General features: G+C 38.3%; 1 protein-coding gene across 3 annotated transcripts in view; it reads right to left on the reverse strand.

Moving 5' to 3' along the window:
- Positions 1-759: 759 nt before the first annotated feature.
- The window catches only part of PKN2 (protein kinase N2), a 55,213-nt gene continuing 38,521 nt past the window's right edge, over positions 760-17,451 (reverse strand). For 2 of the 3 annotated variants that reach the window (XM_058842392.1, XM_058842394.1), the window contains 17 exons: positions 17,156-17,369; positions 14,205-14,390; positions 13,805-13,914; positions 11,711-11,854; positions 11,497-11,572; positions 11,001-11,175; positions 10,625-10,754; positions 10,051-10,205; positions 9,887-9,962; positions 9,714-9,805; positions 8,558-8,734; positions 7,918-7,980; positions 7,738-7,814; positions 6,230-6,372; positions 4,880-4,987; positions 3,258-3,338; positions 760-3,177 (listed from right to left, as the gene is read on the reverse strand). In XM_058842392.1, coding sequence (XP_058698375.1) covers positions 2,974-3,177; positions 3,258-3,338; positions 4,880-4,987; positions 6,230-6,372; positions 7,738-7,814; positions 7,918-7,980; positions 8,558-8,734; positions 9,714-9,805; positions 9,887-9,962; positions 10,051-10,205; positions 10,625-10,754; positions 11,001-11,175; positions 11,497-11,572; positions 11,711-11,854; positions 13,805-13,914; positions 14,205-14,390; positions 17,156-17,369 — 2,211 coding nt within the window. In that variant the 3' untranslated portion in view covers positions 760-2,973. The remainder of the gene's footprint in view (positions 3,178-3,257; positions 3,339-4,879; positions 4,988-6,229; positions 6,373-7,737; positions 7,815-7,917; positions 7,981-8,557; positions 8,735-9,713; positions 9,806-9,886; positions 9,963-10,050; positions 10,206-10,624; positions 10,755-11,000; positions 11,176-11,496; positions 11,573-11,710; positions 11,855-13,804; positions 13,915-14,204; positions 14,391-17,155; positions 17,370-17,451) is intronic. The other variant, XM_058842393.1, reaches the window with a different exon arrangement.

Genomic DNA, 17,451 nt, shown 5'->3' on the forward strand with positions numbered 1-17,451 from the left:
TGCCTGTCTGGGCAGGGCCAGGGGAGGCACTGGCTGCCCCAGGCTGTGGGTGGGCTTTGGGTGCTCTATCTCACCCAGGGACGGGCCTGAGGTGCAGCTCAGCAGCCAGCCCGGGAGAAGGCAGGGCCATGCAGGGTTGCCTTCCCCTGCAAGTGCAAGGGCAGAACAGCTTCAAGCGTTAATTCAACAGCAGTTTAGACAGTTAGATCCTTGACACTCTGGAAATAGCCCTTTCTGGAATGATTGTTTAGCCTGGTATGAAGTGTCCGTCACTGGGCAAACTGGCTGTGTAAAGTTCCATGTGGCTCTTTAGAGTAAAGAATGCTGTGTTAAATGCACTCATAAGAAAGCTTCATCTTCTAGACTGTCTAAAGAACAAGCTCAGTGTGGGGTAGGTAGGTATAGACTGTGGTTTGCTTACAGAGCTTGTGAAGGAATGCTGGGCAGGAAAGTGACTGTAATGGATTGGGGCTGAGTTGTCTCCCCTCTGCCCTCAGGAAGCCTGGGATGGAGAAGTCAAGCAGGCCAGACTCCAGCTGACAGGGTCTGCTCCTCTCAGGACTGCTCTGAGCCAGAGACTGCTCAGAGGCAGTTTGTAATGTTCTTTTATTAAAAAAAAAAAAAAATAATAATTTGGAAGCCTACTGAGCTCCCACCAAGAGACTGGGTCCCCTCCTGATAAGATCTTTTTTGAAGTTACCTGTGGAGAAAACATGACCAGCCACTTCAAGAAACAGCAAAATCATGTTTGCAACACAATTTACAAATTACTCTATTTAGAACTTTAATTTGTGATATTAATGACTGCAAAACACTTAGAATGACATTTGTTAAAGGCACATTTCATTTAATGCATAGTGTACCATTCTAAAATATCCTAATTTCCTTACAAAGTGCTTGAGCAGCCACATACAGATAAAGTATAGCAAAATATATTTACAATCTAGGGTTTAAATCTTAATCTGCCTAAAAATATTTAAAAAACTACAGAGATAAAATTAGTGCTTTTTTCAGCTTAACTGGGTGAACATACCCTGGCCTCTAATTTTTTTCTATTTTTTAATTTTTTTTTATTTTTAGTGATTTGCTTAGATTAAAAAAAGATTTCTGTACAAGATGTAGTTACAAAAATGTATGTTTGAGGATACTTTCATAAGTACTAAGCACCCTGTGAGATGCTTGTGTATATATATATATAATTTGGGAACCAAAAAGGGTGAGCTGACTGTACCTCAAAAGGATTGGTTTCAGCTAGATACAGGAACATAATTTGTTTCTAATCAGTACAGAACCTGGAAACAAGGAATGCTGGGGAGTTGATTCACTCTTCCCAACATGATTTGTAGCAGTGGGGAAGGTTCCTGCCCCATTCCTGGGGGGACTGGCCTGATTTAGACCTAGTAACCATTATTTTACTTTTTTCTCCCTCAAGTCTCTCCCCTGCCTAACGCTGCAGGTCTGTCCAGCATCATGATTTTAAACCACCACCTTAGCATTGCATACTCCAGTGGTTTGTGTTTCTTCTTTGAATTAATAAAATTACCAGTTTTTAATTCATTTGAGTGCGATGCTCACTGCCTTAGCCCATGAATAGCAAACTCCTGGCCAGGATGAACCTGTGAGGTTACATTGCTGAACAGTGCTAGAGGTAAGGACCACGTGGGAAATTTATTTTCCAAGAGTAAATGTTTGCTCACAGAACAGCAGATGCCGAAAATAGGTCTTGGTTTACAAATACACACAGTGTCTGGTCTAAATTACTTTTCAACTTTTGAGGTACAGCTTTTAGTGTTAAGGGGTTTATAAAATATACACTGTTTTTATCAAAAATATTTATACATTCTATTACAACATATTGCTTTTTACCCTCAGTAACTGCCAATCCAGGGGCTGGAGGTCAGTGGCCTACATGGATACATTTTTTTTTGTTCACTTGGCCACTATGCAACGTTGGTGAAGTGGTACAATTAAATTACTTGCCTGGAGGTAAGAATACATTACAACTTCCAAATATACATGTTCACAGCATGTATACATTGAAAATCCTTATGTTTTCCAAGTGATACGATACTGTACAGCAGAGAGAGGAGGATAGAGGGGGTTAGATATAGACTGGGAACTTCTCTGCCCCCTCAGGGCGTGGGAAAGGCTCGAGGTGAGTACAGAAGGGGCCGGGTCTGGGCCTTGCGGCTGCTCTGCTCTGGGGTTACACTGAGCAGCGTCCTCCTTACATTCCTCATCCCAACCAGGGCCTTAAGCCGTGCTCAAGGAGCTTGAAGGCAAAACTGTTTGGCAAATGACTTTGGTAAACTCTCTGGATTTTTCTGGGTTTTTCTTTGTAATGGAAGCACTTACACAGTTGTTATCTCAAAGGCAAGGTGTTTAACATTTTTCCTAATAAATACCATAGAAAATTTACAAAACAAGGCATATCTGTTCTCAATACCATTATTTTAAGAACACAAGATGAAGGTGTACGTAAAAATGTTTAGTTTTAAAGACTGCACAATATTTAGCTGAAATCATTTGCCTTCTCTGACTAGAACTAGGTTCTGTGCGAGTGTCACCAGTATCCCAACTTACTTCAGTGTGGCTGAGTGGAGATTACCTAGCTCAAAGTCTGCTTTTCCCACTTAAGGCAGATACTTTAAAAAGCAGTATTATCTGCTGTGGAAGAGGGAGAGAAACTGTACAGATCCACGTGCGCCCGTGTGCGGGAAGTTCAACACAGCCTGGGTTCACCAACTCAGCTTAGGAACGCCATAGACCTGCTTTCCAGTGCTCAGATAAAAAACAATATACAAAGAGGCCACTCTTCACAAGAGTGTTAAAACAGTACTTTAAAAGGATCTTCATGTGATTTAAAAAAACCCAGAAGCTACAGGTGGCACAGAAAGCAATTGAAGGGTTGGTATTCTTCAGAGAGAGGCATTCTTGTGAGCCAGTCAGCTGGGGCTTCACAGTGTGTGGAAGTTAACACCAATCAGCAATGTAATCAAAATCTCTGAACATTTCCTGCTCTTCTTCTGAAAGTATCCTTGGTTCCCGAGGTGGAGTGAGGATAGGTGCTTCAGAGGTAAATTCATCATCAAAATTACTAACATCTTCTCGTCCTCTAATGGTGGGTACGAAAGGAGGCTTGACTTTCTTGGCCAGTAAAGCATGCCAATCTATTTGCTGTAAAATAAATGAACTGATGTTTAGTTTTCCATCTCTACTCTTTTGTATCCTTAGAAATAATACCAATTTGTACTCACCCTGAAAAAGTGGTGCTTTTTCACATCCTCAGCATCTTTCTCTCCAGCTCCAAGACGCCGCTCTGGATTTCTTCGTAGCAGCTGACAAAACATGCAGAGTTCAGTGGAGAAATTCAGGGGGAGGGAAAGGAAGGAGGAAGGGTGAGGGTTACAGTGTAAGAGCCAACACCAAGATGAGGTGGACAGTGAAATTCATACAGCCTGACCTATGGGCAGTCCTTGCCCCTTGAAGAAATGGACAAAGCTTAGCTTTCACCAGTGCTCTTTCAGCCTGTCAGCACAGGTCCAGGAGCAGCTAAACCAGGAGCAGAGCCAGAGCAGCCTTGTCTGTCTCCCTGCAGAGCTGTGCTACCATGTACTGAAGGTGACCTGGGGTGAGTGCTCAGCACAGAGTGTGAAGTTCCTCTTTGCTGGTGAGGGTACAGATTTACACAAACCACTGGTTCTTGCTCAGCTCAGAGATTACCCAGCTGTCTCAGTGCTCAGCTCCTTCACAGCAGTTGATTCACCAGGCTGAGACGGTTCAAGCTCCTTCATATGTTCAGCCAAAGAAAAGGGTCTCCTTCTTAACTCCAGTAGTTTGATGGTTCCCCCTTGTGAATTGTACTGCTGTGAGCAGCCCCCTACTCCAGGCAGGGCCCAGCAGCAGGTGGGTTGATATTTATGATGCAGCCATCAAAAAATGTCTACTATATTGTGAGTGAAATTCAGTGCTGGAAAGAGCATGCACAGAGCTCCAACTAGTAAACTGCCAGTACAAAGTTGCTAGTACATGTATTGTGGGTGCAGTGTAGCAGCACCCTGTCCCCTGTGGATATCGGGATGAATTTTCACACCTTCCCCAGGAACTGCCTTAAAACTGTATATTCTGCTTTCTTTCTCTAGGCAAAAACTCTCTCCCTGGGACTAAGCAATTGTTTTAAGTTATTGGATATTTATGCTATTGCTTAGTTATGTCACAGTGCTACAGCGCTTTGCTGAATCGGGTCCTAAACTGATACTCAGCATCAGACATTTATGTGGAGAGACTGATTCCAAAGGCTTTGGAACCACCTGCAGTACTGCCTATCAGCTGTGATAAGGTGCTAACTTAGGTTCAGCTGCCTTCCTTTGATAAGCAGACACATCTCACTAAGGAGTAGCACTAACAACCATAGCCAAAATCAGCTGTTCCTTGCCAAGAATGGGACTGCAGATGCCATGTGTACAGTGTTCCCTGCCCCAGCTGGAATGAAACCAATAAGATTCAGAAGTCTTTGAACTAAAATATTCATGTGACAATGCTAATCTACCCAATAGGTCAATGCAGCAGTGTTCAGCTAGAAAAAGAGGGCTGAACTACTCCAGTTAGGTAAAAATAGGAAACTTAGTTCAGAGACAAAATACAGTCTTAAGTGCTTTACACTTTAAAAAGAAAGACTTGTTCCTAATAAAGTGGAATGGCACAGATAATTTTTATTTAAGGTGACAGACATGGCACAGCATAAGTGAAGCAAGTCTGAAATTTAATTGTCAAAAAAAATATGAAGTGCAGGTTCCTAAACTATTTTGTTCCTCACAAAAGTAATTGTTGGAAACACGACAAGAGGGAGATACTGTAATAATTATTAAAATGTTCTTACCCGTCTCATTATTGAGATGGCTTCTGTAGACAGAAATCGTGGATATCTTACTTCATCATTTACAATGCTGTCAAACACCTCTTCTTCATCATCTCCAGGGAAGGGAGACTATAATGAAAGCATTTTAAAAAATACTATAAATAGGCTTAAAATCACAATTGAAAACATAAAATCAGCTAAGTACTTGGAATTAGACAGCCTGAAATTAAGTCTTCCTTCCCAGAAACAGATACGTGGCTTTCCATAAGGAAGAGAGAAAAGGCAGGTTGGTATTATCCCATAATTCCTATTGAAGAATTGCATTTTAAAATTGTGCTTTTAGATGTAGGAACACCTAAAACTGGGATCTTCTTTGAACTCAGGGTGTACATGGAAATTATCTATCAGCTCTTCTTTTGGGGTAGCTGGCATTCACAAATAGCATGGTCAATACTAATTTGTTTTTGTACAATCTTTAGCATTTTGCAGCTCAAGGGTTTTCAAACTGTTTTGAAGTGCCTGACATATGTAGGTGACACTATACGTTTTTTGTCCTTTTTTACCTGAAAGGAAGTGAAAGTAAGTTGAATTACCATCTTTTTTTGAAAAAGAACAAAAATTATGAGTTTTTAGCATGTGCACTATCACTGTGCCACCTGGGAGATACTGTTACAAAATGGACCAGAAGGTAGAGCAGTATATGCAATGGCAAATAAACTTCTCAACAGTGATTTATTTGTACCAGCTCATTTACATGGAACTGAGGCTTTCTATTTTAGTGCATTTGACATAATCTTTCACTGCTCTCCAGTTTTATGTGTTAAAGTTCACTTCCATTCAAGCTACAGGAGTTAAGAAGTTTATTTTTTTCCCCAAAACCATCTGAAAGCAGAAGACTGGTATTGCTGTGCACATCCAAATTTGGTAACAGATGTGTCCTGGAAACCTAGCTCTCCCTAATGTATGTATAGATGTACTGTGCTCTTAGACACACTGACATTAATACACCATTACTGGAATTTGATTTAAGACATAATGATGTAATTTAAAATAGAGTAAAGCAAAGATCTGTTACAACTTGCTGGCTTCTACAATTTCTGATAATTCAAGCTCCAGACATGACTTGCCAACTTCTCCAGTGTTACAACAGCCAATATCAGGTGAGCAGCTGTTCAGTATTTCACACTTCTTTTTCTTGATGACACACATTAAGATGCTCACTGTAAAGCTGGGTATGCCTATGCATGCTGTATATTGAATACTGATACTGTGGCAGGTAGGGCATATGAAATGTTAGCAGGCTGGTATCTTGAGGTTTGTAACCTTTAAACATTGGTTTTTATGACTCCACTGTACCTTACTAGAACTTACCTCACCCACCAGCATCTCATAGATAAGAACACCAAGGCCCCACCAGTCTACAGCTCTTGTGTAGGAGGTTTCTGTCAGCACCTCTGGAGCCAGAAATTCCGGTGTGCCACAGAATGTGCTTGTTCTGTCTCCAAATCCCATTCCTGAAAGTTACAATTTATAATGAAAGTTGCAAGTTATAATGAAAAGCAAGCACTGTTTTCTGCCATTCCACAACCTATTCCTCTAAGCAGAACCTCTCTTCCAGAGCAAATTCAACTGATACTGTAGATCCAAGGCCTGTGTCCTGAAGGCTCAGGCCAATGAGGTAAAACATTCCCTCCTTCCTCCCCATGCCTTTGTTTCACACATGCTTCTGTTCAAATTTTTCTATTCCTTGCTATATGCAGTGAGCCAGACTGAGGTTCCAGTTACACCTCTGTTACCCAGTTACCTTGATTTGGAAAGATACAATCTTATGCTCCATTTCTACCAGTTAGCAAAAGAAAATGCAGTAGACACTGGTTTAGCTGAACATGCCCCTCTGGATGCTTCTGTAGTGCAAATTACATGTAGTCAAGCAAAACATGGAGTGTAGTGAAAGAACGTGGAGCAAAATAAGCTCTGTGGATTTGCCAGAGAGCCACAGTTTGGGGACATCAGCACCACCAAGCCTGATGTGACATGACAAGGGGAGCTGCTGAAGAAAACTTGCAAAAACCATTTATTGTAGCAGTCAGTAAAGGAAAGAGCTTTCCTTCTCATTTTGTTTTGTCATATACAGAATTTTTGTAGCTACAGTCACAGAACTTGCCCTGGCACTCATGTTTGAAGACCTACTGAATTTACCCAATTCTCTCTTAGGCTACCTTAAAGGAAAAGGTATAGAAGACAGGCTATATAAACTGAAAAAGTATCTTTGTCAGACAATGGGTTTTGAGAAAAACACTGTAATAGCTACCTCTACTGGGTATTTGCCAGTAGTGAGATGCTTGAAAGTAGCTTCCTTTTTGGGAGAATCTATCAATTTTAGCTGTAGTATACCTTGTACATCATTTCCATATACTCAGAGTTGCAACTGTTTCTGAGTTAAAAAAAAATAGATAATGAATTGGTAAAAAAACAAGAGCTCAGGATGGATTATAATGGCACTTTATTTTGCTGTGCAGTGTCAAGATGTTTTGAATGAGGAAACCACCTAATGCTTTTTCTGCTCGCTTGTAAAATGTGCAGTGTGCCTTGTTAACAAGCAGAGATGTGATGTAGTAAGAGTCAGAATAGGTGATGCTCAAAACTGACAAAAAATAAATAAAAAGAACAGGGCAATGCTCACGTGCTCCTGATACTTTCCTACTAAGGAACTTCTTCCTATCTCCACATTTGTACAATCAGAGAGGTATTTTTTTTCCTTCAAATGACACAGGGTAAATAGACCCTATACACATCTGGCAGTCTAAAACTTTCAAGAAACAGTCAAGAGCAGGACAGACTATGGAATTCCCCTAGAAAGAAAATTTAAGTGCCATTACCTTCTTTGCAAAGACCAAAGTCAGCAATTTTCACAAAGCCTTCTGTGTCCAGCAATAAGTTATCCAACTTCAAATCTCTAAATGAACATTTGAGAACAAAATTGCATCAATTGCATCACTTATGTTTCTTCAGTACTATTCAGACCAGCTGAAATTCATCTGCTGGAAATGACTACTTACCTGTACACTATTTTGTGCTCATGTAAATACTGAAGTCCAAGAACCACACACGCAGCATAAAATCTGTTGAAAAAGTTAAAATATCAATGGAATTTTGTCTTGCTTTTCAGAATGTGAAGTCCATTACTATTTATTTTTTAATGAGCTGTCCTTTGAACATTATGAATTGTTTTTTTGGGTACACATTAGTTTTATACAAGGCCAGAGTTTTAAAGCCAGATGGTAAAAACACTTAAACTTGCAGTTTTCAAACTCCAGCATGTTTGCTTGGGTTGGAGGATAAATTTTCTGTAGTGTTCAATGCTATATCATTGAAGGTTTTCTAAATCTTATTCTTTCCTCTTTTACCCTTGTCTACTATTTTAACTTTTCATTCAGCTTTTTAATGTAATCTTAAAAAAGTATTAGAAAAATAAATACTTGTATATAGATTTTGAATTCAGTGTAGATTCAGGCACATTAAGCCTGCATGTCTTCTTCTAACAAAATCAGTTAGAATTTCCAACCCTTTTAAAAACTTAAGCAGCATTTACTGAAGTAGCATACATAATGTGGTGGCATGTGGTGATAAAGCCCTTAGTTCTTATGCACTGAGCAAAGTGCCCTTCACTTAATGCCACAGCAAGGGAGGGATACTCACACTGCTCTGGGTTCAGAGAAGACATCAGTGTGAATGTGCATCATCAGGTCCCCACCAGCAGCGTATTCCATTACAAAGCATACGTGATCTTTGGTTTGGAAACAAGCAAAAAGGTTCACCAAGAAGGGATGTCTTACACTATTCACAGTTTCAAATATTCGCTTTTCACACATCAAGCTGCAAACAAAATCAGGAACAATATAAAGCTCAGTGCTGAACCAGTTTTTCAATTGTCAGAAATTACTGGTATTTTATACTTTATGTTTTTTTCTCTATTCTTCAGGAAAAGATAAGAACATTTTTCTTTTGGTTCAAGAGAGAGATTTTAGTATTGGGATTTCATGAATTTATATTTAGCTTTCCCAAATGAAAAGAGGAAACGTAGCAGTCCATGAAAATTGTGCGCTAACAATTTTCCTTCCAAATACTTGGATTGCATTAACTATGCATTGATATTGTGTGACATTCATTTCAACCAATTTTAATTTAATTGTTTACAAGATGTAAAGTGGAAACCCTGTGACAGTATTACAGATATCTATCTATAGTAATTCCTGGTTATTTCTCCTTAAACTAATTGTTAAGTTGTAGGTTATTGTTAATACAGATATCCTTCTTCCTGCAAATGGATACAGTCACTCTTAAGCAGCTGTAAAAAGACCTTCTTGCACTAAAACCAAACGGTTTTGTAAAGGTCCCTTCACATACAAGCAAATTAAAAAAACCCAAAAACCAGAACCTGAGTTTTGGGTCAAAAAGTTTGAAAAACACTCAACAGTGGAGTATACAAAGGGAAAATACAATGCACAGAGCATGACAATATGTTACAGGTTCAGAAACAGCAACACAGGGTCTGCCAGTAAAGCAAACAGTCACTGTTATCCCTTGATGTGATGGAAGTAATTAGAATAAATAATTGCAAGAGAACCTGAAAATCAAAGAAAGGATCAGCTTTAAATCAGAGCTGTAGTTCAGGTGTAAGAAGAGCACTAAAACAAACCAGGGGTTACTCTGCTTCCTCCTTGCCCCAGAACAAGAATACATATCTACAGCAGGCAGCTACAAACTGCCTTTGCTCTTCCACTCACTTCAGCAACTCCCTGGTAGAGCACACAACTGATTTATGGAATCCATGTGTTCTATTGTACAAACTGACCTGTCTACTTCATCACGAGCCACAATATCTCCTTTCTTTAAGGCTTTAATAGCAAACATCTCGTTTGTGTTTTTGTATTCTGCCAACAGCACCTAAAACAGAGGAGATAAATTTAAGAGCTGTATCTAGTTTTTGATAAAGGCTTGACACTTGAAACAGTATTTGACATTTACCTTTCCAAAATGTCCTCTGCCTAGTACAGCGCAGCATCTGAAATCCTTCAGACTGAACTGAAATCTTTGTTGTAATCTATGTAAAAAAAAGTCACAAAGTTTCTAGTTTGTTAGCTTTAAGAAATATTATTCAGATCGAAACAGGAAAACCACTGCTTTTTTACCTTCTATCTTCAGGCTCTCTGGTGTTGGTGTATTTCAAGTCTGAATGGGGAACATCAGACTCACAGATTATTTCAGGCTGGAGTTTTGGAACAATACTATTTCTGCCATTTTCAAAATCAAAAGTTGCTACTTCATCCTGTGAAGAACAAGAAACCTGAAAATTTGAAACTGATTGTGAAGGCAAATGAATGCAGAGATTTTACTATAAGCATGTGAAATTCTTAATACCCCCATTATGTAGTCTAAAATGGCAAATTTCCAGATGATACAGGTAAGCAATATTTTAACAGACTGATGAAAACCACTGCTCCAGTCATTCTGCTCTTAATAAAACCATTTTATCCTGAAGACTCTATTAGTTTTGGAGCTCTGGCTTTTTTCTGTAGTGGAACAAATGACATGGAGTGTTAAACACACCAACCACAGAAACAGTTTGCCACCAAGAGCAATCAGAGCATTCTTTTGACACAATTCTGTGTGTGAAAGTTAAGGGAGCATGTGCTGATATATAAAGGAAGAAATCCACCACAAAGATGCCAATATTACAACCCAAGATTCTTAAAAGTTACTTGCCTGAGAAGGCACATCAGGAGCCTTTGTTTCAGAGGAAGATTCACATATTTCCACGAGGGAAGATGCACGGGGTGGAGCAGGTGGAGGCTCAGGCTCAAGTTCAAAGTCCAATTTGGCTACAGGAGAGTCACTGACAAGAAAGTAAATAACTCCTCAGTGTATAGCAAAGACTATTTTACTGCCTGGAGATTTCTCCTAAACCAAACCTCGTGTGTGTATCTCACCACAGAATAGTTTTCCCTAACTAAACCATGGAAAGGTCTGCAGCCTTGCAGCATGACCAGACTCTGCACACATTCTGTACTTCAGGGCAGAAGCCTCTCTCAGCACTCCCTCCTGCACTCAGGGGTACTGAGAAGCTGCAGGGGAGACCTACCTGGCTGGCAGGGTCAGTTCAGCGAGCTGGGCATCCACCACTGGCCCCGTGGCAGGCACTGATGCTTGGGGGCTGAAGGTGCCAGAGTGATTCACTGTAGGAATAGCTCTTCTTACCAGCCTTCCCCAAGTGGCAATATTAATGTTCATCTGAGGAGCTCTGAGAAATGTTTTGCCTATAGATATTGTGAAAAAAGAAAACAGTGCAAGTAATTTCCTTACTCATTACCAAACCCAATAATTAAAAAAGCCCATATTAATTAATTCATAGTTTATGAAAAACAAACTGAATTTGTCACTGTCCATAGCAATTTCTAATTATTCACAATTAAATGCTAATGCATAATAAGGAAATCTAATACAAAATATTTCTAAATGCAATTCCAAATCCTTCATTATCAATAGCATTATTTGCAGGCAAACATTAGACCACTGTATAAAGAATTTAACAGATCTATACAATTTTTAAGCTTTACATATTTATATTAAAGAATCACCTTGCTGTTTCGAAAAAATTTTCTTCTGCCTCTGGAGTTTTGGTCTTCTTTCAATAACTGGATTAAAAAATGTAACCTGCAGTTCAAATAACATGTATTGTAATTCAAGTTTCAGAACAAAATGCATTCTTAAAAGTTCTAGGAATACTTGTTAAACTATTCTGCTATGTAATACTTACAAGTATGTTCAAGTGCTTCAAAGAAACATTCTTACCTCTGCAAACAGAGTGCCCTGGGGTTCGAGATAGAGACACATGCCGTGCCGTTGGTTATCCAGGAAATCTTCCAGCCTCAGAAACTTTACTGCACACAAAGATCTCCAGTCACGCCAATAAACTGAGATTTCTAATTCACGTGACTATGACAGGAAACACAGACACAGGAAATCACTTATTAGTAATTGTTCTGCAAGACTTACCACAGAACAATTGTAAAATCAAGGAACTCAAGGATCAAGATGCAGAGCTGTTATTTTAAAAGGTTGTCAGGGCTAACCAGTCAGACTGAAGCTCTCATTAGGATGATCACAACATTTCAGTTGAAATGTTGTGATCTGAACTTCAGTTCAGATGAGATCTCCAGTGTACAAATAAAAGCACAGGTATAAAATTTCCCCTGAGAGCAGAAGCAGAGAGCCAGAGCCACCAGACTTTTTGGGTCAGTCTAACCACACTGCTTGTTCAAGATGTTTTAGCTTAAGCTCTGACAACAAAGTTTAACTTGTGCTTAGAAACCTCAGTTTTGGTAGTTTCCATATTTTTCACAAGTACCAACTTCATTTCATGCCTGCAGACATTTTAGTACCTGCATACACACAACGATGCAAACCCCTACAGAGTATCTCTAGAAATGCATATGCCTTTTGTAACATGATCATAAAGAGGGACCAAAAACTCTAAACAACCAGAAACTGCTCCTGTATCTTGCTGATGTGCTTCAGGTATTCTTAGAGTGTCTTACATGTGTGTTACAAAAACCTTTCCCAGAAGTGAAGAATCCTGCAATACATGTGAATCCTGCAATGTAACAGCACCACTGTATATAACTACCTCAATTCCATCATGATCCATCAATTTACTGTCTACCATAGCTATGATAGGTTTTAAAAAAAGTAAAAGTCAAGAAGAAGCACCAGATTAAAAAATAACGGGGCTTGGATTGTGCATTTCAAGCACATAAGGATTCACAAAATATTCTGAGTTGGAAGGGACCTGCATGGACCATCAAGTCCAACTCTTGAGTGAATGACCCATATGGGGATTGAAGCCACACTGTGGTGTTACTGGCACCACGCTCTGACCTGCTGAGCCAGTCTCAGGGTATGTGGCCAGGAACAGCAGAAGGAAAGTCCTTTTCTGGCACCAAAACCTGAGTTCTTAAATAGAGCCCATGACACATGAGGCTGGCAGCAGCTGCTACTACACCAAGTAGTTCTAGTCTTAATCTGAGAATAATTGAGGCTTCAGAGCTCCACAGCTGCTTGGTTTTTTTCTGCACTACTCCATAACTCTAGAGAATTTCTCTACCTGAAATTCTAAAATTGCTTCCTTCCTAGATGGAGGGAATGTGGATTGGGGCTCAGTGGGGAAAAAGCAAAAACAGGGAAGTGGCTTTTATTTTTTCTCATGTGGGAACACGTACCAGAGTAAGCATGTACTAGTGATAACATTTAAGCTCCTAAAATATAGTTTAATTTTCAGCCTATATTTAACACAGACAGAAAAAAAAAACCAAACTTGTATCTTAAAATACTAGGACTATCAGGTATCTAAAAAAAATACTTGATTAAATCTCTTTAACATAAACTGTACTTCAAAAGTATCAATTCAATACTTGTGCCCTCCAAGTAACATTTAAAGTTATAAGAAAGAACTATTAATGAATTTATTATTCCTGAAAAACTGACCAGCTTTGCATGAGAACACTTCGAAACACTATAAAAATTCTATTACGTGGTTTTACCAAAACATCCAAACTGATCGGCTATCACACTTTACTGATAAATAATTGAAAGTTGATGCTCCAAATAAAAAGGTAAGCACCATCCCTCCCATCTCCCACTTCTGAAAACCCACTAAGGGTTAGATCTTGGCAAAAATATTACATCAGCTTTTAAGTCAGAAAAGGTAAGATTTCTAGAATGCTGGCGCAGCACGACAGCCTAAGCCCAGGGAGCTCATTCTAGTAAAAGTGGGAATACTGCACTTGTGGAATTTGAACACAATGACAGCAACAGGGGGGAAAAAGCAACATTAAACTAATACAAGAATTAACTAGAGCTGCCAATGAAATCAGGCCACATTTTTACCCTGTCTAGTTCCAGTGTAAATTTCTGATCCCATGACTGATTGGAAATCGGTTTCCAGCTAGTTTGACCAACCACGGTGTTATCCAGCTTCAGTACAGCACAGACTTCATCTGTAAGTAAAGTACAGAAACTCAGCTTAAATCTTTAAGAGGATTTTCCACAAACAAAAAAATCTCCAGTAAATTTCCCTTAGAAATGTAATCTCATATTTAATTGGTTCTTATAGGCATAATAGTGTGGTTGTGCTTTAGCTTTTGTTAACAGCTTAACAGGTGAAGAAATATTTCAAGTATAAAGCTTTGAATCAATTTAATATTTTAAATTACAGAACACATCCTACCCATGAAAATTTAAATAAAAGCTAATGCATAAAAATAAGAGAAGTAAGGGTATACTGAACTGGACAAGTCATCAGTTTTCAGAAGGTTTCTACCACTCCCACTTTTACTTTTACTGGGTCTGCTTATGAAAGATGATCTGGCTTCATTTGGACTCCAACCAGGTAATGTAATCGATGTGGCTTTTGATCGACCTGGGACATTTTCCAAAATATCTTGGCAGCCCATGAGCCTCACTTCCAGGGTACCTAGAAGAAGATGGACAATGATTTATGAAAGATTTCTGCTCTTAAGTAGACCAAGTGAATGACTAATGACTGATTGATGGCAATAGCTCACATTCTGACTCCCACAGGGTATAACAGAAAGATCAGATGAAATCAAGAGACAAATCCAGGACACACATATATATTGAAAATAAAAGTACCAAAAGTCAACTATGTGGGACTCAACCCTCTAGAAAAGAGCAACAGTTCACCAATATAATACAAAATAAGATTTTGTTCTGTGTCTCAAAAGACTCCGTTTTCTTCACCTGGGAACCTAACTGACTTGGGTTCAAGTTGTAAACAATATCGTTTTTTAATACTGACAAATGTCAAGTTTCTTATTAAAACAATGAATCTTGCAAACGGAGCAATAACAATTTTTAATGAGTTTTATATAACTAGTTAATACTGGATAAAATTAACAAACTATTGAGACTACAGATTTGTATAAGAAATCACACACTAGAAATCACATTTGTCTGCTGCATGCTAAAGTCAAATTTTTGTTAAGAGCAATTTAAAATAATTCAATTGTTTTAATTTGACTGATTTTGGATTTATAAAAGCTGAGACAAGAAGCTGCTCTTCAATAAGCTATTCTTCCAAATCTTCTACATCTTTAACCAAATGAGGTATAGAGAGTGATGTTCAAATTGAAGAGTTTCCTCCAGCAGCACAAAAACATCTAAACACCACAGATAGTTACAAGAACGGTAGGCTGGCTTCATCCTGTACAAGATAACATCAATAGAACTGTGACACCACTGACTGATTAAATCAGCTACTAAAAGTGGTGAAATTAGCCAGTTCATAATCAGCGTCAGCTAGAAATGTAGCTCTGAAATGCAGTATTCTTTTGATTGCAAAGGTACTTAACCATGAAACTTAAAAGTACTCTTTTGTAACAGAAACTTCAGTCAGACTTAACCTAAAAATGATCTGGCAACATCATAGCCCACAGAACAGACAGCAAGAAACCAGTCTAAGAAGAAATCCCAACCTGTAGGAAGCTAACAGCCGTAAGTGACAGCTAAGCATTAGGCTATGAAGACAAAGAGATGCTATTGGCTTCCGAAACAGGTTAAAAGGTAAAAGAATACTTCATTCCCAAACTCTGTTTAGAAAAAAAAAAGATATTATTAAGCAGAAAAGCTATACTCCTGTATAAGGAATGGATGCAAATCAGAAAGTTATGCTGATGCACTTTAAGATGTATGATAGAAGCACTACTCTATTTCTCACAAAGCATTAGAGGCAAAACACAGAGACACTGTTCATTTAAATCCATCTCAATATAAAAGCTCCTTGTGTAGGCAATATGAAAGTGAAACTATTAAGAACTTCACAAGCATGTAGCATTGTCAATTTCTAGTTAAAAATTTTCATATGTATCAATAAATCATGTTTAAAGAGAAACTGTCACTATAAGGTATTGACCCTTGATTATGTGTTACAGAAAACAGAAAAAAAAAAGGAAGCTGTTTTAAACCCAATGCATGAATGATACTTCCTGCCTACAGTCACTGATCATTTGAGATTTCATTTGATGAAAAAAGTTCTTCTTACCACAGAGCTTTACAGGGACTCTCGGTTGAGGTCCTGGTAAACCACAGTGCATGAGAAATAGACTTGCTCCATCATATTATTATTATTATTATTATTATTATTATTATTATTATTATTATTATTATTTAGCTGAAGAGTTCCTCTTTTTGTTTGAAAATATAACCCCACAGTACTTCAAACTTAAATTCTGTTTCAGTACTACATATATATACTGAGTAATAGATAGTAAGATTTTTCTGTAATAAACTCACTCTGTTAATAATAGGCTTAATAGTTACAAAATGTGCCAGGAAACAAAACATAAAATCAAACCTATCTGTTCTAAGAATTCTAGACCACTGACTAAATAAATTTATAACAGCAACATACCCCCAAGCAGTCAAAACCATGTTTTTCTTTAAGAACACTGTGAGGCAAATGTTCAAGACCTTTGTTAAAGTATCGTTCATCTGTTGAAACCTTACTTTCAATGACAGACAATTCCAGGTGAATCCAAACTATGAGACATTCCTAAGTCACATTTATAAATAAATGTACTGGTTCCTCACACGAGGCTAAGTCTCTTAAAAAAAAGTCTTATTTGCAAGGAAAACAGTTGACACCAACAAACAAGAGTCTCCCATGGCTTCATGTATGTTTGCTACATCCTTCTTTGGATTACAAATAAAACGGATGATTTGGTAATATAAATCTCACCTCCCAGGAATCCAGTGAGGTCCAGTGGGTAAAACAGGAACTGGGAGAAAAGCTGGGTGCCTATCTCCAGCTCTGTCATCTACTTGTTGTATGATCAGGGCAACTCACTGAGCCCTTCTGAAACTTAGTTTTTCTATCTCTAAAATGGGGATAACAATACTTATCCACCTTGATGATAAACACTTGATAATCTCAAGATGAAAGGCGTTCGGTAAATGCTAGCAATATCACTCCATAGGCAGCTATTTAAGGCCAGAGTGTCACATTTTCAATAACATTATAAAAAGGTCAACAAATAAATCAAAGAAAACTTCTCTGCATTTTTTGCAGTGTATAGACACTTGGAAACTCTAAATGCCTTTGTCTAGTAAAAGAACAACAATTAAATATGTCCAGTAAGAGTATATCTGGCATTAAAGGCTTGTTTTAAACCATTAATTAAGATAAAAAAGTTAAAAACAAAAAAGCTCTTTAAATCATACCTGTTAAAGCTGCTGGTTTGGACAGTGTACTATACTGGTTTTGAGTAGAGATTACACTCTGACGAGGACTTAATGTGGGTGAAGAGACTAATGAAAGCTCTTCTATAATAATACTGCTTTTGGGATGGTTTTTAGGAAGTTCATTCAATCTCTGTTCCAGTGAATACTTCAAGAGGTCCAGCTTCTGGCTTGATTCATTAAATCTTGCTTGCGCCTTTTTAAAATAAAAAGAAATTTGAAATAGTTCAATTTTTTTTCCTTAAAGATCCTTTAAAATAAAGTATCAGAAATTGTAA

Source organism: Poecile atricapillus, chromosome 7 (assembly GCF_030490865.1).
Source record: "Poecile atricapillus isolate bPoeAtr1 chromosome 7, bPoeAtr1.hap1, whole genome shotgun sequence".
Taxonomy (NCBI): Eukaryota; Metazoa; Chordata; class Aves; order Passeriformes; family Paridae; genus Poecile; species Poecile atricapillus.